The sequence below is a fragment of the Syngnathus typhle genome, linkage group LG2 (assembly GCF_033458585.1).
Source record: "Syngnathus typhle isolate RoL2023-S1 ecotype Sweden linkage group LG2, RoL_Styp_1.0, whole genome shotgun sequence".
Classification (NCBI taxonomy): domain Eukaryota; kingdom Metazoa; phylum Chordata; class Actinopteri; order Syngnathiformes; family Syngnathidae; genus Syngnathus; species Syngnathus typhle.
In genome coordinates, this window is record NC_083739.1 from 22,164,369 (window position 1) to 22,190,528 (window position 26,160).

A 26,160-nucleotide genomic window follows, 5' to 3' on the forward strand; every position below is an offset into this window, starting at 1 on the left:
TACTCTCTGCTTAGCCAAAATAGTTTCATAATTTTGAGATGAGACAAAAAAAGATGCAAATAAAGGGAGATAAATTGAACCCGGTGGGATTCTGGGCAACGGATTGGTACGTATTCTTGTTATAGTATAAAGCGGTTTATATTTATATTTACTGCACAGAACACTGCTTCACCTGGAGGAAAACAGGAGCACTGGGAGGATCATGTTCTTCGATTTCACCAGCGCTTTTAACACCATCTAGCCGTCACTGCATAGGGTGAAGATGGAGAAGGCGTGTGTGGACCAGTGCCTGGCTGCATGGACAACAGACTTCCTCACCGACCGGCTGCAGTATGTGAGGTTACATCGCTGTGAGTCCGACGTGGTGCGTTGCAGCACAGGTGTCCCCCAGGATACGGTGCTCTCTCCTTTCCTTTTCACTCTGTTCATTTCAGACTTTACCTACGACACCGCTCACTGCCACATCCAGAAGTTCTCCGACGACACGGCAATGGCTGGATATGTCTCGGAGGGGAACGATCTGGAATATAGGACGGTCATCAAGGACTTTGTCATCTGGTGTGAGCTCAACCAGCTTCAGCTGAACACCAGCAAGACGAAGGAGTTGATTGTGAGCTTTGGGAGGACAGCACCCATATTCACTCCGGTGAACATCCAGGGATCGGACATTGAGGTAGTGGAGAACTACAAATTCCTGGGTGTTCGCCTTAACAACAAACTGGACTGGACTGATCACACCCACGCCCTGTACAAAAAGGGCCAGAGTCGCCTCCACCTGCTGAGGAGACTGAGGTCCTTCGGTGTGTGCAGGGCTCTCCTCCGGACCTTCTATGACTCTGTGGTGGCCTCAGCCATCCTCGACGCTGTGGTCTGCAGGGGTGGGGGCAGTACTGACTGAGACAGGGGGGAGACTGAATAAGATGGTCAGAAGAGCGAGCTCTGTCCTGGGCTGTTCCCTGGACTCCATTGAGGTGGTGGGTGAGAGGAGGATGTTGATTAAGCTTAAATCCATCATGGACAACACCTCTCACTCCCTCCATGAGATTGTGCGGTCCCTGAGCAGCTTCTTTAGCGGCAGACTTTTGCACCCTCGGTGTAGGACGGAACGGTTCCGGAGGTCCTTCATTCCCTCAGCATGTCGTCAGGGAAAGTCAAATAGGTTCCCAAGCATCTTAACACATTACTGCTTCTCAAATATTTTACACCGAGTACCGCTTAAAATAAACATTGAACTTTCCAAGTACCACACTCATTACTTTAAAGTCAGTCAAAATCGATCCGTGTTATTGCAAGGTACTGTACAGTTCGAACACTGCTTAACTATAGGAAAACGTTCTTGATTGTGTTGAGCACGATTGCAGTCAGTCGACTTTAAATGCGAAAAGGAATCATTTCAAGGACGTACTACATGTGACTCATTGTTATTGTGACCACTTAGTCAATTGTGGGCCACCCTTGAATGTCCTCTTTCAGATTTGATTGTATAAGACAATTTCTGGCACAGGAAAGACATGCGTGTACTGGACAATCACTTTGGATTCTCTGAACCTGGACACTCCTGCCACACAGGTGAGTGCATTTGAAGTCGCTCAGCAGCTCTCTTTTGATTTATCTCCATAGGTCCTTTGCTATTTACCCTCCTCCCTAAAATGAGATTATTGTGATCTCTGATTTAGATGGACTAACTTTGGTTACGGGTGTCTTAATCTGATGAGATCAAGCTTCTCAGTCTCATATTCTTAAATGAGAGTGTATGATTACCGATAAAGCAGAGGTACATCCAGCCTTTCTGCAGTATGGTGCACGTGGGCTTAACTGGGTGCTCTTACTGATTAATGAACACGCCTCATGACTTTGGCTCCAATCTGCCCCAATCAAGCATAAGTGCTTGTTGACTTTTACTCTGACCTGTGCAGGTTCTTGTGCTGGTGCCGACTCGAGAGATAGCAGTGCAGATCCACTCCGTCGTCATGGCGATAGGCTGCGCAATGGAGGGCTTGCAGTGCCATGTGTTCATCGGGGGCCGTCCTGTTCATCAGGACAAACTTCATCTGAAGAAATGCCACATCGCTGTAGGGTCACCTGGTAAGAGGCTAGTTAGTATCAAGTTCAACTCCGAAAGGACGCCTAGTTGGTCCTGGGGCTAGTTGAGTATGGCTAAGCTTTCAGATGATAGAAAACCAAAACAAAGGAAATCTTGGTTCCAAAGAGGGGCCGCTACCGTTCTGGTAAATACGGCCTCTTTCACACTGTCTCTATCATGTGTTCTTTTCTTTCGCCCATTTGACTGTCACTTTGCCCTTTTTCCCCCGCCTGCGCTCTTTGTTGCCATGTCATATTGTGTATTAGTTCATTTGATAAAATAATGAATCTCTGTCGTCCTTCCTTGCAGGCGAGTCACGTGTACTGCTTAACCATTGTCTTTTCTTTTCCCTTTTGCTCGAGCTTTTCCTCACATTTCACATCCTGCACCCACATTTCAACTTTCACTGAACCCATCATCCTCTTTTTCTTAAAGGGAAAACCTGCTCCCGGCCTTTCTGTCAGGAATGAAAGGAACAAACAATAATTTATTGGTAAAAGAAAGGAATCTGATGGGGAGTCATTTGATTCTTTTTATTTGTAGTCCTCTTTAGGTTTCTCCAGTGAGAGATGTGGTCTTTTTGTTGAGCTTCTAGGTAAGGGCCTGAAATGGTGTGACTTTTAATTACCGTTTTTTTTTCATGTATAATGCGCCCCCATGTATAATACGCACCCTAAAAATGGCATGTCGATGCTGGAAAAAAGCCTGTACCCCTGTATAATACGCAGCCAAATTTTGACTCCTACTTAAGTCCGTAAACGTAAAATTATTTCAGAAAAAAGATCATCTTTGGGAACAACCGGATGTTGTTCTGCCGGTCAGTATCACTGCGCATGCGCTAGCAAACTTGATAGCGAAGAAATGTTTTGGATTTGTGTAGGGTACATTGTGACAGCAAACGAGCAGGTGATCGAGCAAGCGTCTGATACGACAGCATTGTGTTTGTATGGAGCGTGTTTGAAGTGAACAGTAGAGAAGAAAGCGCATCTGTAATGGCGGCCTCCGTATGATATCCGGATAAAAAAAAATAAATTGTCCCCATGTATAATGCGCACCCCAGATTTTAGGACAATAAATTAGTTAAATTTTGCGCATTATACATGGAAAAAAACGTTTGATTTGATCCTGGTGAGTATTTTATTTACACAGGGATTTCTGTATTATGCCCAAAGAGGACTAGAAACATCTCACATGATTAGTTCAGATCATTTTGTGATATCATAAAGTTGTTAGCAATTTCTTTGCTCTTGATATTTGTTTTTATGTGAATTGTTAATCTTTTTTTGTCATTTTTATTCCCCAACATGAAAAACCATACAGTATTTTTCAAAGCTTTCACTGGATAAAAAATAGCACAAATCCTTCCGACTGTGATACATTTGCATTGTTTGCATTGCCTTAATATTGATATTTTTAATAAGCCGCAAACACCTCTGATTTCAATGTCTCACTTGTAACTGCACATAGCAGTTTCCACATAGCAACGGCTGGTTTTATCTGGAGTGTAAACTGTGGGGAAAACCAACTAGAAAAAAAAAACGACTTCAGTTCTGGAATCAGTATGCCAATTTTAGTTAAATTAATCACCATAAAAATAGAAGTCAAAATATTTTTTTCCCAGTTTGTTATCCAGTGTTATCAGCAATCAACCAACACTATTTCAGATGATTCAATAAATGAAAAGGAAAGCCAGGTTGAAGCTGTCTCCTGAACAAATTTGTCTGTGGGCTTCATATCCCCTTATGATAGCCAATCCCGAAAATTAATCCCTGCAAACAAAAGGCTTCAGATGCCCCCCCCCCCTCTTCCGTACTCCCCTGAAGACAGAAAAATGACTTTTCAAAAATTGTGTGCGATCACGAAAGAGGAACGTTGGAGTGTTCATGATTCTCCTTGCTGCTATTCCCACCGCTCTCCAGATGAGGGCAGTGTTGATGCGGGCCGGAATAGAACTTGAACTGTGGAAAAGGTGCAGGAGTGGCAGTGGCCCGAATCAAAATTGAACTTCCTTAACTCTTTAGTCTCTTCCCACTCTTCTGGAGTGTTGCTGTACATAAACGGACTGAGCTGTCCTCTCCTCATGAAATGCCTCAGCCTGGAGATATTGCACCTGACTTTGGCCCTTTATTCTATGATCTGAAACACAAACACACACACACAGTAGCTTCATTCACACTAGCGCTTTTGTTTCACTTGAAAGTCAGACGTGTGCATCAATTGAGTTTACAGAGATGAATTTTAACACCTTACTGTCCGCTAAAGGTCAGGGACACAGTCAGTACTGTACTTTACCTCATCTGTCGGAGTCGGGTTATAAATACGCCTCAAATCGTGGAGTGATGATGGCTCTAAATGATGAACCCCCAAAAAAATGGAATCATTGAAAATATGAATTCACTAGAATCTTGGACACTGTAAAGCTGCAGTCAACAATTATAAGGAGAATGACTTCAAGAAAGTGTCCTCCTCACCTGCTTATCCTTAGATGCCCCCTTTGCCTTGATTCACAACTTATTGTGTTGTGTTTGATATGACAGTGGTTGTTGTTGAACTGTTCTATGCACCTAATTTTACCTCTCTGGATCACCAGTCGATGATTAAACCGCCTCATTCCTCTCCAAGACCAGCTCCATGTGCAGTGTCTATTTTTACACTTGATTTTATTCCCATTTATACATAAGATCTTACTTTGTACTTCTCAGAAGCAATGGTATTTCCGACAAATGGTATTTCTCAGTCTTTGCTGTGCTCTCCCGCGGTAATAGTCGGCGACTGGCTGGGAACGTGTTGCACATTCCTCGAGCTCAGGACTTAATTGCTTGTGTCGTTTTGTGGGTGCTACAAGGTGGCGGCTGAACCTCTGTGAATCCCCGTTAGAGCAGAATATGTTGCCCAGAAGCAAGGCTTTATTATGAAGTATCTTTCCGCAATGACGCGCCAATCCTTTGTGTTCCCTGTTTCTGTTATATAGACTCTATGCACTACCTAGTGTATATTCAAAACCATCTTGACGCATGCTGGTGTACGCCACACGCCTGTGTTTTCAGTCGGTGTGCGAAATTGCCGGAAAAGAAATGTCACCGTACGAGTCCAGTGTCTGCATGAAATGTGAGATCACATTGATCCCAACCAAATTAGGATTCAACAACTATGTGATGTGGTGCTTCGGGGACCAAAGGACAACTTGAGTGTCCGGTGCAGTTGTGTAGTTCGCGGGACTTGAAGCACTTGACACAATGTTTGTTGTTTTGTTCATCTTGCTGCCGAAAGCCTCCAAGCGCACAACCGTTTCACACACTTAAGTGTCAACATGTACTGTATCGCTGAGATGGATTGCGGCTATTGATTGGGGCGTCGCGGTCACTTCTAGGCGCTGACCTCGGATCAATTCGGACAGAGATGCGATCCCAGGTCTGCACCTGTCAGGGTTAGTCGTCGAGCTAGTGTGTGTGGCAGTATGTAGCATGTACTTAGTTGATAGCTCACTTTGTATATAGAAGAGAAGTGTCTAGGTTTGATTCAGCTACTCACAGTCTGCCCTTTTTGTGTTTCTTGAATAAAAGTCATAGCAATATTTCTGTAATCAATGAAAAAGCCAAGGTAGGGTGTAATAATGTGACAATGATGATTTAGTGGGTCACTGTGAATGATAAAACTGTGAGACTCGACAAAGAAAGCGATGTTTTTGCTGTTTAACATTGAAACGTGTTTAAAGGAAAAAAAAAAAGGATGGCATTTGGAAAACCACATAAAAACTACATACACCAAGATTATTTTGGGGTGTTTTTCCAGTGAAAGCCATAATGGTGGTAATAAGTTGATGAAGGTCTGGTTGTGCAGAGTGGTTGGTTCCTCAAGGCGAAAAAGAGATGTGTACACCAAGTTAAAAAATAAAAGTTATGTTATTAACATGTGTTGTTGGGTATCTTTTGACAGAACATATTTGCCGCACAAATATTGTGAATTAAATCTGTGGCTGTAGTTAGAGTTAACATTTGACAATGAGCCCTGCACACAGAATACATAAATCAAAAAATCAAATCTCCTACCGTCACTGAATTAAAATAAATGCACAGCTCCAATTACAAGAAAGAGAAGAACTTGCACGTAACAAGATGGGCAACAAAGTCAATTTTAATTTACCAGCATGTAAGATTCATTTTACTGTCTGTTTTTAGTTCCATCCATCTATCTTCTTTCGCTTATCCGGGGTCGGGTTGCGGGGGCAGCAGCTTTAGGAGGGACTCCCAGACTTCTCTCTCCCCAGCCACTTCGTCCAGCTCAAGGCGTTCCAGTTTCTCCAGCGCGTCCTGGATCGTCCACAGGGCCTCCTGCCGGTGGGACATGCCCGGAACAGGGAGGCATCCTGGTGAGATGCCCGAGCCACCTCATCTGGCTCCTCTCAACGTGGGTCTACTCAGAGTCTCTCCCGGATGACCGAGCTTCTCACCCTATCGCTAAGTGAGAGCCTGGACACCCTGCGGAGGAAACTCTTTTCGTCCGCTTGTATCCGGGATCTTGTTCTTTCAGTCACGACCCATAGCTTGTAACCATAGGTGAGGGTAGGAGCGTAGATCAACCGGTAAATTGAGAGCTTTGCCTTTTGGCTCAGCTCTCGCTTCACCACGACGGACCGGTATAGAGTCCGTATTACAGCCGACGCTGCACCGATCCGCCTGTCGATCTCACGTTCCATCCTGCCCTCGCTCGTGAACAAGAACCCAAGATACTTGAACTCCTTCACTTGGGGCAGGATCCCATCCCCGATCCGGAGAGGGCATTCCACCCTTTTCCGACTGAGGACCATGGACTCAGATTTGGAGGTGCTGAGATTCGACCGCCCGACGGACCCTCCTCTCTAGCAGCCCTGAATAGACCTTACCAGGGAGGCTGAGGAGTATGATTCCTCTGTAGTTGGAACACACCCTCCGGTCCCCCTTCTTAAAGAGGGGAACCACCACCCCATCTGCCAATCCAGAGGCACCGTCCCCGATGTCCACGCAATGCTGTAGAGGCGTTTCAGCCATGACAGCCCAACAACATCCAGAGCCTTTAAAAACTCTGGGCGGATCTTATCCAGCCCTGGGGCCTTGCCCCCGAGGAGTTTTTTGAACTACCTCAGTGACTTCGACCCCAGAGATTGGAGAGTCCACCTCAGAGTCTCCAGGCCCTATAATAATAATAATAATAATGAATTATATTTATAACGCACTTTACACTCGGGGGAATCTCAAAGTGCTACATGGCAGATAAAAAAACAAGAAAACAAAACAAGGACAATTTTAAAACAACTGGACGACAACCTCTTAAGATATGAGAGAAATTACGGAAATGCTAAGGTAAAGAGGTGAGTTTTAGGTCCAGTTTTGAAAGAGTCAGTGGATTGAGGTGCTCTTAGGTGGTCGGGGAGGGAGTTCCACAGTGTAGGGGCTGTATGGCAGAAGGCCCGGTCGCCCATGGTGCGCAGCTTGGTTTTCGTGGAGAAGGTGTGAATTGGATGAGCGGAGGCTTCGGGTGGCAGGTTTTGGGGCAAGGAGTTCTTTGAGGTATGGGGGAGCATGTCCGAGGATACAATGGTGAGTGAGGAGGGCGATCTTATAATCAATCCGGAATTTGATGGGGAGCCAGTGCAGAGAACGGAAGATGGGTGTGATGTGATTGCTTGTGATTGCCCTGCTTCCACAATGAAAGGCGTGTTGGTGGAATTGAGGAGGTCTAACAAAGTATTCTCCCCATCGACTCACGACGTCCAGTCGAGGTCAGCAGCACGCCATCTCCACTGTAAACAGTGTCGACGGTGCACGGCTTCCCCCTCCTGAGACGCCGGATGGTGGACCAGAATTTCCTGTTTTTAGTTATATACTGTGATATACAGTGTACACACCCCTGTCCCATATGCCAAATACGTGTCGTAGTAAAAATAAATAAATAATTTCAAAGCATGACTGATAACGGACCTTAAAATATTCTTCCACTTGTTTGGTAGATTTTGATAGGATTTATCTTCATATCCTTTTTTTAATGTCACAAAAACCTGCCATTTAACCAGGGGTGTGTAGACTTTTACATCCACAGGATTTTACTCTGCAGCCAATTTTTACTGGCCAAAACCAATGCAGTTGTACATCACTGCAAATAATATTACCCTTGTTACAGAGGAAACACAATCAGTACATTGTTATGATTTGGAAAAGCTCTAAACTGGAGCTCAATATGTTGCCCTGGTGTACGTAATGATACGTCTGGTGAGCGTATAATTCTTTCAGGGATCCATTTGGTTTTTGTGAGCACAAGTAACTGTTGCCTCGACCTCGGATATTTGTGCCTCCGAGGCACAGGGGTTCCATCCACACAGGATTGTTGGAACAGCATACGTTCGAAACTGGACAAAGACAAACAACAAGATAAGGATGATATCTTTCATATTGCAGTGAACGTGATGGCGGGTCCTTTACCTGTCTGTTCATGAAAACGTAAATGATGGGGTTATAAACAGTGCTGCTTTTTGCAAAGTAGACTGGTATGGTAGCAATTAGAGGATCGATTTTGAGCGTGGGATTGATGACGACAGCCAGGGCCATGCTGGCATAGGGCAGCCAAGTCACCAGGAAAGCAAGCACCATGGCGACAACCATACGTGCCACTTGCACTTCCATACGGTGTGTGCTGCCAGCTTCGGACACCTGCCGCTTGGTCACCTGGCACGCCAACATATAGATGAGATAATATCTGCACACTTTTTTTTTTTTTTTTTAAAGCAGCATTCTCAAGTCCTCACCTGCCGGAGGGTCCACAACAGCCGCAGGTAAGACACCGCAATGATGGAAAAGGGCAGAGCAAAGCAAAGTAAAAAGTAAATGACTATATAGGAAATATTGCCTGCGTCCCGGCTGTACCAGTTGGGTGCGCAGGAGGTTTTGATGCCCTCCAGCTCAAAACTGCCCCAACCGAACAAAGGTGGAGTATTCCACACAAAGGACCATACCCAAGACAACACCACGCCCGCGATTGCATGCCTGAGAAGGAGCAAGTCATGGTTGAGCACGTGCCAATTCTCTCGCTTTCGTTAAAAAGAATAACAATGCTTACCTGGTCTGGAAGAGGGCGGCACCCATCGGATAGCACACCACTATGTAGCGCTCCACAGAAATGACTCCGATCGTACACAGGCTTGCTATACCTGCCAGAGGAAGGAACAATGAAGTAATGCTAAACATTAGGTTGACTGTGATCTCACTGTGTCTGTCTGTAGCAGTGGCATTAAAGATTCAATAGAAAAAAAATAAGCTAAGTAAAGTAAACTTTGAATGAAATACTCATTAAAGAAATAAGCCTACTGTGGATAGAACCTTTGAAGTAAAATAATCCACAAACCCATCAGGTAAACATAGAATTGAAGTTACTCTATGAATATTTATCAGTGTGTCTAGAACTGGCAAAGATTAACTCTATTATTGTCTTCAAATATAATAACAAATTTGGTCCTTGGGGTCAATTTGACCCAAGGGACACGTTTTTGTGAAAGGTACTTTGTTTATTGAATACATAAATAACCCCATGAAAATCACTGAGATTACCTCTCTAGCGCCAAATCAGGTCCAATCTTTAAATTAGAATCAATTTATGTCGACGTTTTCACACAAATCTATTTCTCAAAATTAATGACCACAAGTCTGATTTTGGTGATGGAATATGACCTATGCATAGGACTTTTTTTTTTTTAAATTAAATACACATAGAAGAAGATCAAACCATTAGGACTTAAATTACCCAACACACACACACGCACGCACATGCTCCCAAAGAAAGCAATAAATGAAAAAGACTCACCAAAAAAGGCCACAGCAAAGCCTTCCAAAATGCATCCCAGTCGTCCAAAGCTGAAATATCCCATGGCGGTGGTCACTGTAGTGGGCAAACCTCCAAACACAGCACAGCCCAGGTCACATACAGCTAGGCTGACCAGAGCGTAGCTGAGTGGCTGCCTCAGCTGTTTGTGTCTCACTGTCACCACAATCACCAGAATGTTGAGAACGATCCCCAAAATAGAGAAGACGCCCATGATAACGGCCAGTGTGGTGTAGCCGCTCCGGGAGAGGATCTTTGCATCGGCTATGCTACCAGAGACAGAGAAGTTTCCATGGGGGTTGAGGTGCTCCATTTTGTAATTTAGGTCAATTGTGCTCAAGCGGACGAGAGTTTTAGCTGCTATGTTAAAATGCTTAACATAAACAGCCCATTGCCTACTGAGAAACTGTCTGACCAAATTCAAAATGTCCAAGGGTCCGAACAGCAACTTTACTAAAAATAAGTATGCTGATCATCGTATTCCAAATTTGTTATCCAACTGCATCAATAAACAAAGGAAACTTGCTTAAAGACGATAAATTGCTTTTCTGTTGCAGCGCAAAATACACAGAAGAGGCTACTCTCTAAATGAGCCTACCGAAAGCTGATCCTGAACATGATATTCAGTTGCTTCATACCAAATCCGCAGATCCGGATTGTGTGAACAATAATTCTGCCTTATATCCTGTAAGACTGCACTTTCCATGATTGTGTGTGCCCTTAGCTGGGTCACTTACACTACGCGGGTTTAAAACCCTAACCCTAGTTTGAAACCTGAACACTACTTTGAAACTATGACCCTATAGTTTTAACCCTAGTTTTGGCGGAGGTGCAGCAAACAAACTCCCTGCTTAGCCAAAATAGTTTCATAATTTTGAGATGAGACAAAAAAAATAATGCAAATAAAGGGAGATAAATTGAACTGGGTGGGATTCTGGGCAACAGATTGATATGGATTCTTGTCATAGTATAAACCGGTTTATAGTGCCTCCATGAAAGAAAAAAAAGAAAGAAAGGGTTTGTGCTGTGATTGCGTTGTGTTTTGCTCAATCTCAAATCAAATAATCCAAACAGAAATGGTATGTAATAGACAGAAAACTTAATTTCATTCTAGCAATAAGTCGTGCGCGTACTATAGGTACATATGCATTTTTTCCGTCCAGTTCAACTTGAAAGTCACAATTTTCTCCCGGCCGCTAGAGGTCAGCGTAGTTTCGACTCGACTGTTTTGACTCGATTTTAACCCGCACTCGTTGACCACTGGCTGGCTGACTCTTAAAAATCATGGCGGCCTCCTTCAAGAAAGCAGCTCACGATATAGAAACGCGAAACAGAACAGATGATGTGATTTTATCGGAGGGGATTGACTTCAAGTCGCTTTTGCTGTCTGAGGTTGTGCTGGACGGGCTGTCAGCCGCAGGCTTTCAAAAACCATCTCCGATCCAGCTGAAGGCGATTCCACTTGGCCGATGCGGACTTGGTACACACTCTCGTCGCATCATGTCAGCATGTCGTCAGGGAAAGTCAAATAGGTTCACAATCATCTTAACACATTACTGGTTCTCAAATATTTTACACCGAGTACCGCTTAAAATAAACATTGAACTTTTCAAGTACCACACTCGTGACTTTAAAGTCAGTCAAAATCGGTCAGTGTTATTGCAAGGTACTGTACAGTTCGAACACTGCTTAACTATAGGAAAACGTTCATGATTATGTTGAGCATGATTGCAGTCAGTCGACTTTAAATGCGAAAAGGAATCATTTCAAGGACGTACTACATGTGATTCATTGTTAATGTGCCCACTCAAAGCCAATTGTGGGCCACCCTTGGCTGTCCTCTTTCAGATTTGATTGTACAAGCCAAGTCTGGCACAGGAAAGACGTGCGTGTTCTGCACAATCGCTTTGGATTCTCTGAACCTGGACACTCCTGCCACACAGGTGAGTGCAGTTGAAGTCGCTCAGCAGCTCTCTTTTGATTTATCTCCCTAGTTCCTTTGCTTTTTACCCTCCTCCCTAAAATGACATTATTGTGATCTTTGATATAGATGGACTAACAACAGATGGCCATGTGTGTTAATCACTTTGGTTACGGGTGTCTTAATCTGATGAGATCAGGCTTCTCAGTCTCATATTTTTAAATGAGAGTGTATGATTACCGATAAAGCAGAGGTACATCCAGCCTTTCTGCAGTATGGTGCACGTGGGCTTAACTGGGTGCTCTTACTGATTAATGAACACACCTCATGATTTTGGCTCCAATCTGCCCCAATCAAGCATAAGTGCTTGTTGACTTTTACTCTGACCTGTGCAGGTTCTTGTGCTGGCTCCGACTCGAGAGATAGCGGTGCAGATCCACTCCGTCGTCATGGCGATAGGCTGCGCAATGGAGGGCTTGCAGTGCCATGTGTTCATCGGGGGCCGTCCTGTTCATCAGGACAAACTCCATCTGAAGAAATGCCACATCGCTGTAGGGTCACCTGGTAAGAGGCTAGTTAGTATCAAGTTCAACTCCAAAAGGACGCCAAGTTGGTCCTGGGGCTAGTTGAGTATGGCTAAGCTTTCAAATGATAGAAAACCAAAACAAAGGAAATCTTGGTTCCAAAAAGACAGAATTTCAGCGATGGCAATTATTTATTTATTTTTTTTACGAAAAAAAAAAATGCACTCTTGTCACAGGTCGTATTAAGCAGTTGATTGAGCTCGGCATGTTGTCCACCGCCAGCATTCGTCTCTTTGTTCTGGATGAGGCTGACAAACTGCTGGAGGAGGGCAGCTTCCAGGAACAAATCAAGTATGCGAACCAAAGCAAATGATTCGCAAGCCTCACCTTCTAAAATGCACAAATGAATGTCTTCAATTTTTTTTTTTTTTTGTCCCATTTACAGCTGGATATTCTCCTCTTTGCCTGAGAACAAACAGATGCTCGCGCTCTCTGCCACCTACCCTGAATCTCTTGCTCAACATCTCACCCGCTACATGAGAGAGCCCACTTTTGTCAGACTCAACCCAAAAGATATGGGACTCAAAGGTTGGGTCTCAAAGGAAATAACCCATTTCAGCCTTTTGCATTCTGACTGAAGCGATTGAATGGTCCCTCTTCCTGTTTGCTCCACGCTAGGCCTGAGGCAGTATTACAAGCTGGTGCAGTCCCATCCATTACCTCATAAGGTCTTTGAGGAGAAGGTGCAGCTCCTCCTAGAGTTGTTCAGTAAACTGCCTTTCAACCAGGCCCTTGTTTTCTCAAACTTGCACACAAGGTGATTTATACCAGATTTGATTGATTGCAGGAACTTTATTTTATTTTTTTTCTCCCTTGAATAAGTTGGACTAATCATGCTTTGATTTTCCTGCAGGGCTCAGCATCTGGCAGACATCTTGTCCTCTCAAGGCCTACCTGCTGTTTGTATCTCAGGTGAGAGTTTGAGAGGGAAGTCGGAAGCCTCTAAACAACAAAAAAAGATGACATCATCCTAAATTTAACTTGTCATCACCGGGTCATGGTAGGGTTGCTCCTCTGTTGTAGCAGATGTGACTTCCAGTCTCTCTGTTGATTACACAGGTAGTCTGAGTCAGGAGCAGAGACTTGAGGCCATGTCCAAATTGAAGCAGTATCAGTGCAGAGTGCTTATCTCCACTGATCTGGTAAGTTGCACTTAAAAATCAACAACTTGTTGCTATGAGTCTTCTTATGATGGTTCTCCCTTTGGTAGACCTCTCGGGGCATAGACGCAGAGAAGGTCAACCTGGTGATAAATCTGGACGTGCCACAGGACTGGGAAACCTACATGCACCGAATCGGACGTGCTGGGCGCTTCGGTCGGTGTCCAGTGTGGTCATTTAGAGTCAGACACAAAGCTGCCTTAGAACTCTGCCTACAAAACCAACAAACTGGAGATGAACAAAACTCACCACTAGATGATGTTGCTCCTTGGCGTCGCGTTTGCGTGTTTGACTTTTAGCTCCAATGCCTCCCTGCTTTTGTCATCTAACTAATCCCAAAGTGCGTTTATGAAAGTAATCAAAATGTCCCACTAATATGGCATTTTTTATTTGATTTATATTGACATTTAAGGCCTCTTACTGATGTTAGTGATATCAGGAAATATTCCTGTCTGCACAAGCCCCCTAAAAATGACACAAAACCACATAACTGAAGCCTGTAATAACTTTTAGACTAGAAATGAAAAAATACATCGTGAGGAATTGTAATCAAACTGTTCACAGGCACGCAGGGGCTTGCGGTGACCTACTGTTGCCATGGCGAAGAGGAGAACAAGATGATGGCTATTGCTCAGAAATGTGGCCTGAAATTGTCCGTTTTGCCAAGTAAGCATATTGACCAACACTTTGTTTGGTATATTTAATTATAATGACATCACACAGTAATTTGCGACTCACCAATGAATTGGCCACTCTGAACAGTTTGACACAAAATTCTTCCAGTCACCGCTGTCTTCTTTCTATTCAGCCACCATTGATGCCGGACTGATGGCTGAGCAATGTGACTGGGATGTCTGCGCCGAGGCTTCATCTTTGGGCCTCCCAACCCAGCAGTTCTTCACGAATAGGAAAAAGAAGACGGTACGCTCCAAAGCGTGCCCGACGGTTCTTTCTCCCGTCGTCGCAAAGGATGCTCAGGAGGCCGAGAAGCCGAAGATGAACCACGCCGTGGAAGAGCTTTCCGGAAAGCCGTCCACTGTGCAGAACAGGCTTCCGCAGAGCTCCACAAAAGCAGCGCCGACTCGTAAAGAGTTGCAAGACGCACTGCCAAAGATCCCTCCCCTAAGCTCGTTTAAGAACTGCAAAACTGGGTTTATAACCTTCGAGGATGCTGAGCGAGACTTCCAAGCGTTCATTATGACAGGACCGGGAAGATCAGTGGAGATTGTCAGGGAGTATAGCGGTCAGGGAGACGACGGGGAGCCTGACGGGCGTCGAGAGTTTGTCACACTCAGTGACGACGGAGGCGAGATCTGTCAAGGATGGAATCGAGAGCATAACTCAAAATCAGCTGCAAAATCAGCCTCGGGTTCTTCAAGCCTTGAAGATGACTCGGAAGACAAGTTCAACCTGACTGCAGGTGACGAGACCACCGAAGTCACTCACCCTGAGACAGTGACAAGTCGTAGCGGCGCCGTGAAACCATTCACACCGGAAGCTCACGTAACATTCCAGACAACAAACGCAACGGGCCGCAGAACGCCACCCCAACCTGACAACTTGAAATCAATGCTCGGCGTAAACGCCAGCGCGCCAATTGAGCGGACGTCTTTGGCTGAAAGTCCAAAGTCAAATGTCCAAAATGAACAATGGAGAAGTCGGAAGACCGAGCAAAAATTGGAAAGGGTTGACGTGGAAGATGACTCCAATGTTGAGAGTTACTGGAGAGACTGCTACAGAGCCTGGAATGATTTCTACGCCTCCATGTCTTCTTTTCAAGGGCAACCTTACCAAGAATACAACAGGGCAGCACACAACTGGATGGCAGCCTATCGTATGAACGCAGTTTACATGGAGGAACTGCTCAAACACTGATTTCCGTGCTGGCTCAATATCACTAAAAAGAGCCTTTAGTGTCCTCAGAATCATGTAATCGTGATGTAGTCATAGCAGAGCACTTTTTATTCTACTAATTGAAAATGTGGTTTTGCTAACTGTTTTGTGGTTAAATGTTAATAAACCAGGGGGGAAAATGACATGTTTCCTATCTATCTGGCTATTTGATAAAAACCGATAGAATAAAATAATGATTTTATTGTCATAATCATGTTTGATATTTCTCATCGGTTTGTGTGTGCAGATTTGGTGCACATTTTCCGAAGCTCTTTTATTTTTATTTCTTTCTTTCCCAAAGCGTCTATTTGTTAGTGTCTATTGTGTTTCCGCAGCTGTTGGGATCTACTTGCAAGCAGTGTTTTGTTGCTGTTAAGGATTTAGCAAGCTCAGACATCTTCACGTGATTGCACCTAATCAGTGCTGACAATCAGTGATGGGGGGAAGGGGGGGGGGGGGCACACTTGAGTACCACTCAATAATGTGTTTTTATTTTGTCTACTGTGCTCGAAATTTAATCCTCGAGTGCACGAGCAGGTGGTGATTCCTCCAGGATGTGGAGTAGCTACAAAATGTTTGCCACGTAAAGTCATCCCATAGATGAGAAAGAGCTTGAATGATGGACGCGCACATTTCCGGGAACAAAACAACCTCCGAAATCGAGAGCAACCCCGACTTCTTTTTTCTCGTATTCAAATGCGTCATTTTGATCGTGACCCTAGTTGTGGGGTTACCCGGCAACGTGTGGGTGTGCTGGGTCGTTTTCCGAACCAAGTGTCTCCAAACGAGCAACAACGCGTTGCTGGTCAGCTTGGCCGCCAGTGACATCCTGAAGTGCTCCGTGGACACCCCGCTCTTGCTCGTCTCGTTCACGAGATCCGTGGAAGGCGGCCGGCTGCCGCTGTGCATGTGCGCCCTGCAGCAGTTCACCTGGGCCTTGTGCAGCTGTGTGCAACTGCTCACGCTGGCCAGCATCAGCGTGGAGCGCTACCAAGCTATCTCCTTCCCTTTCCACACCGAGCGGAGGAGAGCCCGGGTTCGCCTCTGGATCCTCTTGATATGGCTATGCGGCCTCGTATTGGCCGTCGTCGCCTTGATGCTCTCTAAGCAATCGCTCTTTTACGCTCACTGCCGGCCACCAGCACCTGTCAATGGCGGTCACCCGGATCTGTTCGGACCTTACGTTTTGGTACCCATATGGGGGTTGTCTTTGATTGTCATCGTCATTCACTACGGGCGAATCATCAAACTGGTGAGGCAGCACCGAAAGAAAGTGTTCAGTCGAGGTATTCGAGTGATGCCCACGGTTTCCGCGCAGGTCTGGAGCTGGCTGGGCGAGCCGGCTTCAGAACCACAGTCAGCGACGCCGCTGGTCTACTGCAAACCGCTTGCCGCGCGCCGGGCAGTGCACTCCGTGTCCGGGGAGCAGTGCTCGGGCTTCGTGTCCGGCGGACCCCGCAGGGCACTCCCGGAGATCGTAGGAGCGGTGTGTCTTCGGACGCCTGGAGCCAGAGAGCGAGGGAAGAAACAGGTTGAGGGCAAACTGGCCAAACGCTTTGGGTACATTATTATCGCCTTCACGCTCTTTTGGCTCCCCATGGTGGTCATTTTGCTCATGAATCACCTCATCACACGGCCGGACACCGACAGAGTGAGTTGGACAAAAAAAAAAAAAGAAAGAAAATCAAAACAGTATTTGGTAATTTGGAGCATTATTCAAGTTTACAATGACTGTAATGAAGAATGTGAATAATAATAATCTTCAGTATTAATGGCATCTACAACAAAACGTTCTACCATTGCAGATTTACCTGTAAAACTGCTGGGTTAAATACTGGACTGGCCCAGGAAGTAAATTGGATTTGAATTGTTTAGGTAAAAAAAGAAGAAAGGTTGTTTTGTGAAAAAAAGAAAATAAAATGCAGGGAGTTGGGCCAAATTGACCCAATTTTTAACCCAGATTGGATTGATTTTGACCCAGCAATTTTTAGAGTTACGTCTAGTAAGTGCTTATCAAATTTATTAAACCATTCAGACTCGTCATCAAGTGCTTTAATAATCTCACTATCAGAAGTACATTTGTATTAAAAAAAAAAAAAGAAAATCCCAAATTGAGCCAACTCAGGGCTTCTCAGAAATGAATCAAGTCAAACATCAGCAATCAGGAATGCCACCCAAAGACTGTAATTTGACATTTTTGTCACGGAATACAAATAATTTTCTTGACTATTTGAACATGGTGAATTTGAAAATGTTCAAATAGTCACGAAAAACATACATTTTAGCATTAAACAAGCGGTATAGAAAATGGATGGTGGGATGAATATAAATTGGTGCATTAATCAAGGATTTTATTTGTTATATCTCCGTCAAAAAAGGACAAGCAACAATAAAAAGTAACACGAGCATAACCCTATATTCATGGTCTAATAAATTTCTTCAGCACTCTTACTATTTTTCTCATCATTCAGTGCCACCTTTTTTGTGCATTGCCACGCCGCGCTCACAGCATTGTCACTCTGTGGCTGCACATAAATAAAAATCTGCCACTGAGTGCAACTGCTTGATACTGTCGAGCTCCAGCAGCTTAAACAAAAATTGGACCCTCCTAAATTTGGAACCGATGTCATGCATCTTGTTGCCTTCTCTCTCATACAGTTACTGTTGGAGATGGAGACATGGGCTATGGTGCTGACCTGCGTGCAAGCTGCTGTGGATCCGCTCATCTACACTGTGGTTACCAGACAGTTTCGCTATGAACTCAGAAAGATGTTCTTGTCCATCCGGAAGTGTCGGCTGAAATCGGTCCACTGACATTTACATCCCCTGTTTGTAAATAAAGCCAAATGCATTTGCACAGATTTTACAATGGATGAAAAAAGTCCACGGACTATAAATGTGGCAGATATAGATGTTTTATCAGGTGTTTCACCGTTGGGACACAAGACAAGGTCATAAATAATATCAAACACAACAAGATACGCACAGCAGTAGTCTCAACAACGACAGGTGGCATAGGAGGGCAAAAGCAAAAAGTGAGAAGATAAACGACTGCTCTCGAAGAAGACCAATGAAAATACATGACAGAGAAAGAGAGTGCCACACACTACAAGAGGGCTCTATTACTTTTCATTGGATAGAAAAATCAATAGACACATTGAGCCTGGTTCAAATGGTGTTTGAAAACAAACGTCTCGGCAACATAAAAGAAAAAAAAACAATTTCCTCCGTCACCTGTTTTACAGCAGTTTGAAATATTCAAAATATTGCAATGAAGCCCGTCAACACGATGGACTATCTTTTTGTAGACTGCACTTGGATGGTTAACACTAACCCTATTGCCGAATGAAAGGAGCTGCTTTGATTGGCCATAAATTAGGCCAGCAGTGACCACGCCATTAGGAGCGCAGCCGTCCCTCTCGCAGATCCTCCAGCCTGGCCAGCCAAATTACCAACCGGTGACGCGCTACGCAGGATGTACACTGGTTGCCCCCCAAAAAATCTTGAAATAAGACAGAAAATACTGCCTGTCTGTGCTTGTTTGTTTATTTGAACGCCTGCATGGTGATTTCTACACACTAATTCAGTAGTGAGGCAGCTGCTGTCGCTACACCAAAAATAATACAACTACTTAAACTAGATGTATGACACTTTTCCTGCTTCTCACCCTGTTGAAAATTTTTGGCTTTCTTTGAGTGATCACTCTTCTCTGTATTAAGGAACATAGCAGGAATGTGTTGTTATGGAATTTACATTTCAGCATTCATAGTAGCTGACACGTTTTTTTTTTTTCAAGTACAAATGCACATGTAAAACTGTGATTCTAAAGTTCACCTATGATGTCGATTAAATCATCTTTATTTATAAATATTGGCTGTGATGATAATTTGACAATACAACCAAAATCTAGATCCACATCACCTAAGCACTAGCTAGATGACTTGTCCATATTCTCATTGTGATATGTCGGTCCACTGCCCGTGGGCTCGTGATGGACATTTCTTCATTGATAAACGGCAAGATTGGGATGGAAATTGGATCCCCGACAGCGGTACAAAGCTGTTGGACTAACATTCAAAAGGACAAAAGGCCATGTGGGAGGCTCAGCTCGGAGGTGAGCACACCTGAAACGTCCGACGTCAGCGGGCTTTGTGGGAATCTAACGTTACTCGACGTTGACAGAGAGCTACAGGCCCGGTTCAATAAGTGTCCTTCATGTTGCCATAGCAACCAACAAACTAGATCCCACTGCCTGCGTCTCCTGAAAATGAAGTAGGTGAAAGAAATGGAACATCAAGGAGGGACAAAAAGTACAAACACCAAAGTTTTCTAACAACACGAAGTACACATTATCAACAACTTTGAAAAATGCCCACTGAGTTCGGGGAAGAAAGAACGCTGCTTGACAGCTATAAAGACTACTGCAAGCATGTAGGTCACACGGGAGGGATAAGGAATACAAGTGGACAAGAGAGAGAGAAAAAATACAAACAAAGGATTGAGAGAGAGTGAGCAAGAGAGAGAGAGAGAGAGAGAGAGAGAGAGAGAGAGAGAGAGAGAGAGAGAGAGAGAGAGAGAGGAGAGCGAGAGAGAAACAGAGAGAGCACAGCTTCACTGGTTCTGCCAAACAATGGTCAAATATTACAAAATATTCTATTAACAATACTCACAAAGGACCTGGGCTCAGAACAATTTTTGTGTCCAAAATTCTCAGCGAATGCCTTGTGCTTTTAATTTGGGTGGCTTCCCATTCAAAAAAAAAAAAAAATTGTATGTGTTCAACAATTTTGTCATTTTGAGGCGCGTCTCCAGTCAAAAGGGATATTCCGACCAATTGACATCAATTAGGATTGCAACACAGAGACTGTAATTTGACATTTTTGTCACGGAATAAAAATAATATTACTATACTAAATATACTATTTTAACATCATTGACATCAATTGACAGGCACGTGTTGTATAAAAAGGCTCAGAGCTGAGGATTTTGGATACAAATTTGTAGTTTGAACCTTGAGAGTGGCAGCTAGTCGAATAGAATGTATACGGAGCCATAGATGGACTTCCAGAAGAATTGAAAGTTCAGTCACCCGAGATGACGCTCCAATACAGGCACATACCCTGGACCCAAAACATCACAATTCTTCTATCTAGGAAAATGCACACACTCATTCACAATTTTGAAACACAATTGCTGGCAATACAGACATACATATCATAGGTACTTCTTTTCTCCTCAAGTTGGGAGAGACTGCAAGTGATAAGGATTGATGTGTTAATCAGCAGTGAAGCAGAATGACACAAAGTAAAAGGGCACAATAATGCATTATATTGATTCTTTCTTGACCAGCTTCCGTCTCCTGCCTACGGAAGAGTCAAACTGATGCAAAAAAAAAAGGTGCTTTGTGCTCAGTGACACGCGCACGCACATACGCACTCAAAATGGACATGGGTGCACTGTATCTGAAAGCTGTCCCTCTTCTGTACAAGAAGTTAGTGTTGTTGCAGAACATGACCAGCAGAGGGCAGGCTCCACCAAGAAAAAACTCAGTCTCTGAAAACCCCAACCCCTATTCTCCTGCTGGGGTTTCTTTCCCCTTTATCCCTCAAGTCAGCGTCGGTGAGTTTTGTTCAGTCTCTGAGTACGACCCGCCTGCATGTTCACAATGCGGACACTTTCACAACGTTCTGGTGGGTGGGGGCTGCAGGAAGATGGGCGTCGCCCTCAGGGGTCGTCACCGGGGGCGTGGGAATGCTGATGATCGCCGTGGTGATCTGGCTGGCCTGACAGTTGAGTGGTGCTGCCTCATCCATGCGCATGTTCAAACTGGAGCGGCTATGAGGCAAAGGAGAAATTTGTAAGGTGGCTGATGTTGGAGAAGTGAGTGGGCTCAATATCCCACCTGGTGCTGAGGGGCTGAATATGAATGGTGCTGAGCTCCTGCAATCCTTGTTGGTGCGCGTGCGTCAAAGGCTGCATGTGTGCCGGGTCACTGGAATTCGGGAGAGGGCTGTGGTGCTTCTTGCTTCTGCGGGTGCAACAAGTGCCCGTGACGCCCTCTTGGCTGGAAAGAGACGGGCTCCGAGACGGGTAATTATGAAGGCTCGCCTCCAGGTAGCTCTGTTGGTAATACTGCTCATCCACAAATTCGTGGTTCTATGGCAATTAAGAGGTCAGAGTCAGAATTTTGACAACGTTTACCTTTGCATAAAATGTTATCTTTGTTAAAAGTGCAATCTGTTGAGTCAGTATTGGGCACTTTTGAACTCACAGTGGTTTTCTCCAGGCAGGTCAGCAGGTGATGATGTTGGCTCTCCAGTAGAGAGGTAGACTTACTTAACTGTTTTTCCTCCTCAGTAGAACCCTGGATGACACACAGACACGCATACACACACACGCGCACACACACACACTCCAATATGAGCAACCTGCTGTCCGCTCTTTAAGGAGGCTGCAGATGAAGTGTGAAAGGTGCAATGTGGTGTCAGCACCTGATCAGAGAAGTTCATCTTGTATGGAAGTTGCTTTAGTAGTTGAGTAAGACAAAAAAAAAAAGAAGAGACAGGCCGAGTTAGACTTGTGTTTGGAGTTCAGTACTAAAATCAGAAAGCTGCCACAGCCTCCGACGTGCCAGGCAGCAGAAGCAGGGTCACATTATCAGCGTGAACCCCTGAGGCACATCCATTGAGATCAATGGAGCTGGAACATTGATTTGTGCCCCTAACGGATGTACAGTGCATACATTGCATACATAACATTTGGCCACGGGCCGTTTCTCTGACAAGGCTGCCTACAGGGACTTAATAACGACTTGTTTTCCGTAATTATTTCTTTTTCAGTCATGTGTTTATGTGCATAAACAAGAGGGCAATATTTCTGCCTCTGTGGTGGTGGGACATGATGTGACTAAAATAAACAACACACCACAGACGAAGTGTAGCCTTTAACAAGTGGAGAAAAATGATGTTGTCATATTTATGACCCATTTAAAATTTGTTTTCTTGGTCAAAACATTCATTTGAAAGGTTATATATACTATATATATGAGCTGCCCAATGACGTTATATCAAAACCATCATTTTAGTAAACATTTGTATTTGCTAATGTGTTTGCTTTTTATTTGCATTTTCTTATACGATAGATGGATAATCCAATTACAGAAACTATCAGTGTCAGGAGAGAGGCAAACCCTCAAAGATGACTTATGTGTGTATGTATATATATATATATATATATATATAAATATATGTCACCGTGGAATAGGGGAAACGTAATTTTGATTTCTTTGTGTGTCTTGGCATGAAGGAATTGACAATAAAGCTGACTCTGACTCTGTATATATCCCATATATATATATATATATATATATATCATCTAGAGGTGTCAAAATCCATCGATTAATCGATATTTGTGGAAACAGACTGCTGTGTTTAATCAAACCAAACTCTTGCAAACATCTGCTTTTACTTTGGACAACAATAATCACAACGCTAACTGAATCAGTTTCAAAAAGGTTGGTGAGTACACACACCATCAATCCCTCTTATGTGACATTATTTATTTATTTGTTGTTTTTATCACTAAATCATGCCAAATGAACATCAATAACTGGTTAGTAAACATTAAATGGGAAATAAATGATTTTGTCTGACTCAAATGTTTATCCGATTATTCGATCAATCGAATAACTTATCAACAGAATAATCGATTCTAAAAATATTCCACAGTAATAGCCCTAGACACATCATTTATGCAAAGATATAAAACATTTTGGGGAAAAAATGGGGAAATGTATCTTATACAAGATGTTAAAACTGACTGAATCTTTCCTGCTTGGACTCGTATTTCTGCGCGATAGAGATTCAGACATCTAGCTTTTGTTGCCCTTTCATTTGAAGTACAAGGAGCAGTGAAGTCTAGCGAAATTTTTGTCCAGTCTTACCGTAAGCTCCAACGCTTCGTTGAAGAGGCCGTTGCGCTTGCTGTGGAGGAAGGCATTGGAGCTTCCTGCCTTGGAAATTCGAATCCTGGCCAAGCGGGCTTTCTGCAGGCAGACATGGCTAATAACGTCAGTTGGAAGTGGGCGGCACCACCTCCAGCGTGGGGAATCATTCTGCCACATCCCACTGATGAGCTACGGCACTTTCACATGCTTCATGTATTAGTTGTGATCTTCAGGATCAAATCAAACATACGGTGCTAGATCATTCCCTCTGATCTCCGGTGATAACTCACTCTGATCTCCTGCTATAGTTCTGAATGATTTATGCTCTCGCTGCACGACAACACACGTTCCTTGGATAGAAAATGACGGGAGCAGAAACATCTGGGATAGGTCCAGACAAACTCGTAACCATTAAGCAGAGAAGTGCAGCTAATGAAAAAAAATAGCAAGACTGTTCATTCCATTTTTTTGGTATTATCACATTTATGTGGATATTCTCTTTCATCCAAGTCATTTCTTCCTCACTGAATTAACCAAGTTTTGTTGTGTGAGTCTTCACAACTGAGAGGTGAAAACAGCTTCGAGACAACCAGAGCAGTACACATCCATCTTTCCAGAACACTTAAGGTTGGAGTAATAGAATAACTGACAAGTCAAAGGCCAAGAATTTTCCATTAAAAGTGGCTGTCAAATAAATTGCACCTCCTCAGCATGGGCACATCTTATCTCCTGTGGCTGTTCCGCCAATGAATTTTAAAGAGTGAGATAGTATATTCATGTGAAAAAAACGGGTGTATGTATGAAGTTAGTTGTGTACGTCATGTGCTTTTTTGGGGGTTTATTGACAATCTATGGAAATGGTGCTCACATGTAAAACGCATTGATGCAGATAATGTCAGGATGAGATTTAACTGGCATAAATTGAAATGCTAAACCATATTTTATTCAATATACAAAAACATTGTTCATGATGAACTGCTGTCGGACAAATGCAAAATTTGAATTTAATAACGCCTAACACACTAACATTTTTGTGCAGTGTAGCACTTTTCTAATAACTCTTTGATGTCGCATTGGGATTGGGATTCTCTCTCTAGTGACTTTTTGCGGCGCAGCATTGGTGGACGTGTGAGGGTGGAGTGGACCAACGCGCCAGGCTATACGAAATCTTTTTTCTTCTCAGCCCAGCTAGATTTTTGAGCCATTGGGACCTAAGTGCATTTAAAAAACGATGTATTACTGGAGCGTGAGAAACTATGGGCAGATGGCTTTCATTAACACGGGTGACGGTGCTGTAGACAAAACAGTAAATAAAAAAAAATCTCTCACCGTGATGGAATCCAATCAGGATTATAGCAATGAAACCTAAAAATAATTGTAGTTTGAGAGAGAACATACACACGCGCACGCTTCATGACCAGAGTCATCAACACATTGTAAATAAGTGTTGAAGAGCAATTCCAAACCTACGCACAAAGTATATTTTGTTTCACGCCTCCAAAGAATTGGCCGCAATATGAGGGCATCTTTAAACATCTTTGATAGTCACACCTTGTAACTATATTAACAATGCTTGTGCTATATTCTGTCCCGTGATAAAAAAGTGTTAACCTTGTGGCGCTCCGACTGCCATTACCGGCAGTGATTATCTTTTCACTGCGACAAAGATAAACATGACAATGTTAAAGTCATTAAAGTGGGACACTGTGTAGTTTTTATACGTGATGAGTCAAGACCAAACCACAGTTTTAATAGGCTACAGCTATGCCTTCACCATCATGATCGTCGCCACCGAGTGACAGAATGTTTGCATGCCTCTTAATGTGCCGAGGCTCGGAAAGTAATTTGCTAGTATCTACTGCACTATGAAAGCTCTTTGGGTTTGAAAGGGCACACGTGCTGTGCTGCAGGACGAGACAAATATTTCAGCCAATGCATCGCTTCAGCGTGTTTACTGGTTGTTTAGTGTTGTGACAAAACCTTTAATAGAATACAGTAATGATGTCGCCATTTATTAGCAGGCCTAAGGATTAGCAAACTGCAGTGTATTGGCTGACACAATTTGAATTGACACTTAAAATCCCTGTAAAGTATAAATAAATATGTCTTGGAAATTTGAGGGCTGACACTGTCAATGAAATGCCATCTTTCTTATTCCTCCTGTTCCATGTTTAATATTCTGTATCTGCTTTAAGCCTTCGGCAATTGTAATATCTCCCACAAGGAGAGGCGCAGGCCACCAACTATAAAAAAAAATAAAACAAAATAATACAATTCCCAATGCTAGGATACACACAATTGTTGGTGTTTAGATTTGGTTTTGATAATTTGGGACTCTATCGTCATGATGTGAAATTATGATTCTGTTTAGTCTTTAAATGCAACGTAAACATTTAGAATGACACAATTAGCATTAACAGTGACCTGCGTACTTTAATTAAAAAAATAAAATAAAATCACCACACAAGTACGACAGGCGTACACGTACCAGGGGTGGAGTTAAAATTCAAGGAAATTCAAATCCCCTATTGCTTGCTTGCTCTTCAACGCCATCTTTTAATCTCCCTGATATTCTTGGCCATTGTAATTCTCCAATTACAGTATATCTCGCCCGGGTATCCAGAATGCTAATTAGAACCATCTTGAATCCCATTACTCCCATGCTAATATTTTAAGAGCATGCAAAATTTGACCTCAGTAGATTAGACACTTTATTTCCGATTAAA

The 26,160-nt window shown here is 43.6% G+C and overlaps 4 protein-coding genes across 4 annotated transcripts in view; 2 read left to right on the forward strand and 2 right to left on the reverse strand.

The window, feature by feature from the left end:
• Nucleotides 1-6,257: 6,257 nt before the first annotated feature.
• parapinopsina (parapinopsin a) lies at nt 6,258-10,244 on the reverse strand. Its single transcript, XM_061273026.1, has 5 exons — nt 9,914-10,244; nt 9,173-9,263; nt 8,862-9,099; nt 8,539-8,781; nt 6,258-8,465 (listed from the first exon to the last, which is right to left on the reverse strand). The coding sequence occupies exons 1-5, from the start codon at nt 10,242-10,244 to the stop codon at nt 8,346-8,348; spliced, it is 1,023 nt and encodes a 340-aa protein (XP_061129010.1). The 3' UTR covers nt 6,258-8,345.
• Nucleotides 10,245-11,189: 945 nt separating this feature from the next.
• On the forward strand, nt 11,190-15,632 carry ddx20 (DEAD (Asp-Glu-Ala-Asp) box polypeptide 20). The gene is made up of 11 exons (XM_061272613.1): nt 11,190-11,411; nt 11,780-11,874; nt 12,248-12,416; nt 12,613-12,727; nt 12,822-12,964; nt 13,055-13,193; nt 13,290-13,348; nt 13,496-13,578; nt 13,647-13,752; nt 14,161-14,262; nt 14,405-15,632. The coding sequence occupies exons 1-11, from the start codon at nt 11,216-11,218 to the stop codon at nt 15,469-15,471; spliced, it is 2,274 nt and encodes a 757-aa protein (XP_061128597.1). The 5' UTR covers nt 11,190-11,215; the 3' UTR covers nt 15,472-15,632.
• A 476-nt stretch (nt 15,633-16,108) lies between these two features.
• Nucleotides 16,109-18,303, forward strand: LOC133150133 (5-hydroxytryptamine receptor 1-like). Its single transcript, XM_061272458.1, has 2 exons — nt 16,109-17,140; nt 18,148-18,303. Exons 1-2 carry the CDS (start codon nt 16,109-16,111, stop codon nt 18,301-18,303), a joined length of 1,188 nt encoding a protein of 395 aa, XP_061128442.1.
• Nucleotides 18,304-18,395: 92 nt separating this feature from the next.
• The window catches only part of LOC133150310 (potassium voltage-gated channel subfamily D member 3-like), a 95,348-nt gene continuing 87,583 nt past the window's right edge, over nt 18,396-26,160 (reverse strand). Inside the window, exons 5-9 of the mRNA XM_061272758.1 lie at nt 23,432-23,533; nt 21,981-22,013; nt 21,761-21,853; nt 21,392-21,645; nt 18,396-21,324 (exon numbers count right to left, since the gene is read on the reverse strand). Of these exons, the coding sequence (XP_061128742.1) occupies nt 21,150-21,324; nt 21,392-21,645; nt 21,761-21,853; nt 21,981-22,013; nt 23,432-23,533 (657 nt within the window). The 3' untranslated portion in view covers nt 18,396-21,149. The remainder of the gene's footprint in view (nt 21,325-21,391; nt 21,646-21,760; nt 21,854-21,980; nt 22,014-23,431; nt 23,534-26,160) is intronic.

What these genes read in the sequence shown, in the direction of transcription:
- parapinopsina (XM_061273026.1), bottom strand. Translation starts at nt 10,244, where the DNA reads ATGGAGCACCTCAACCCCCATGGAAACTTCTCTGTCTCTGGTAGCATA. An exon ending in CTTTGCTGTGGCCTTTTTTG is followed by an intron (nt 9,264 to 9,913) that starts GTGAGTCTTTTT and finishes TTCCTCTGGCAG; the next exon opens with GTATAGCAAGCCTGTGTACG. An exon ending in ACGTTTTCATGAACAGACAG is followed by an intron (nt 8,466 to 8,538) that starts GTAAAGGACCCG and finishes GTCTTTGTCCAG; the next exon opens with TTTCGAACGTATGCTGTTCC.
- LOC133150133 (XM_061272458.1), top strand. Translation starts at nt 16,109, where the DNA reads ATGGACGCGCACATTTCCGGGAACAAAACAACCTCCGAAATCGAGAGC. An exon ending in CACGGCCGGACACCGACAGA is followed by an intron (nt 17,141 to 18,147) that starts GTGAGTTGGACA and finishes TCTCTCATACAG; the next exon opens with TTACTGTTGGAGATGGAGAC.
- ddx20 (XM_061272613.1), top strand. Translation starts at nt 11,216, where the DNA reads ATGGCGGCCTCCTTCAAGAAAGCAGCTCACGATATAGAAACGCGAAAC. An exon ending in TTCTCAAACTTGCACACAAG is followed by an intron (nt 13,194 to 13,289) that starts GTGATTTATACC and finishes ATTTTCCTGCAG; the next exon opens with GGCTCAGCATCTGGCAGACA. An exon ending in CGGACGTGCTGGGCGCTTCG is followed by an intron (nt 13,753 to 14,160) that starts GTCGGTGTCCAG and finishes AACTGTTCACAG; the next exon opens with GCACGCAGGGGCTTGCGGTG.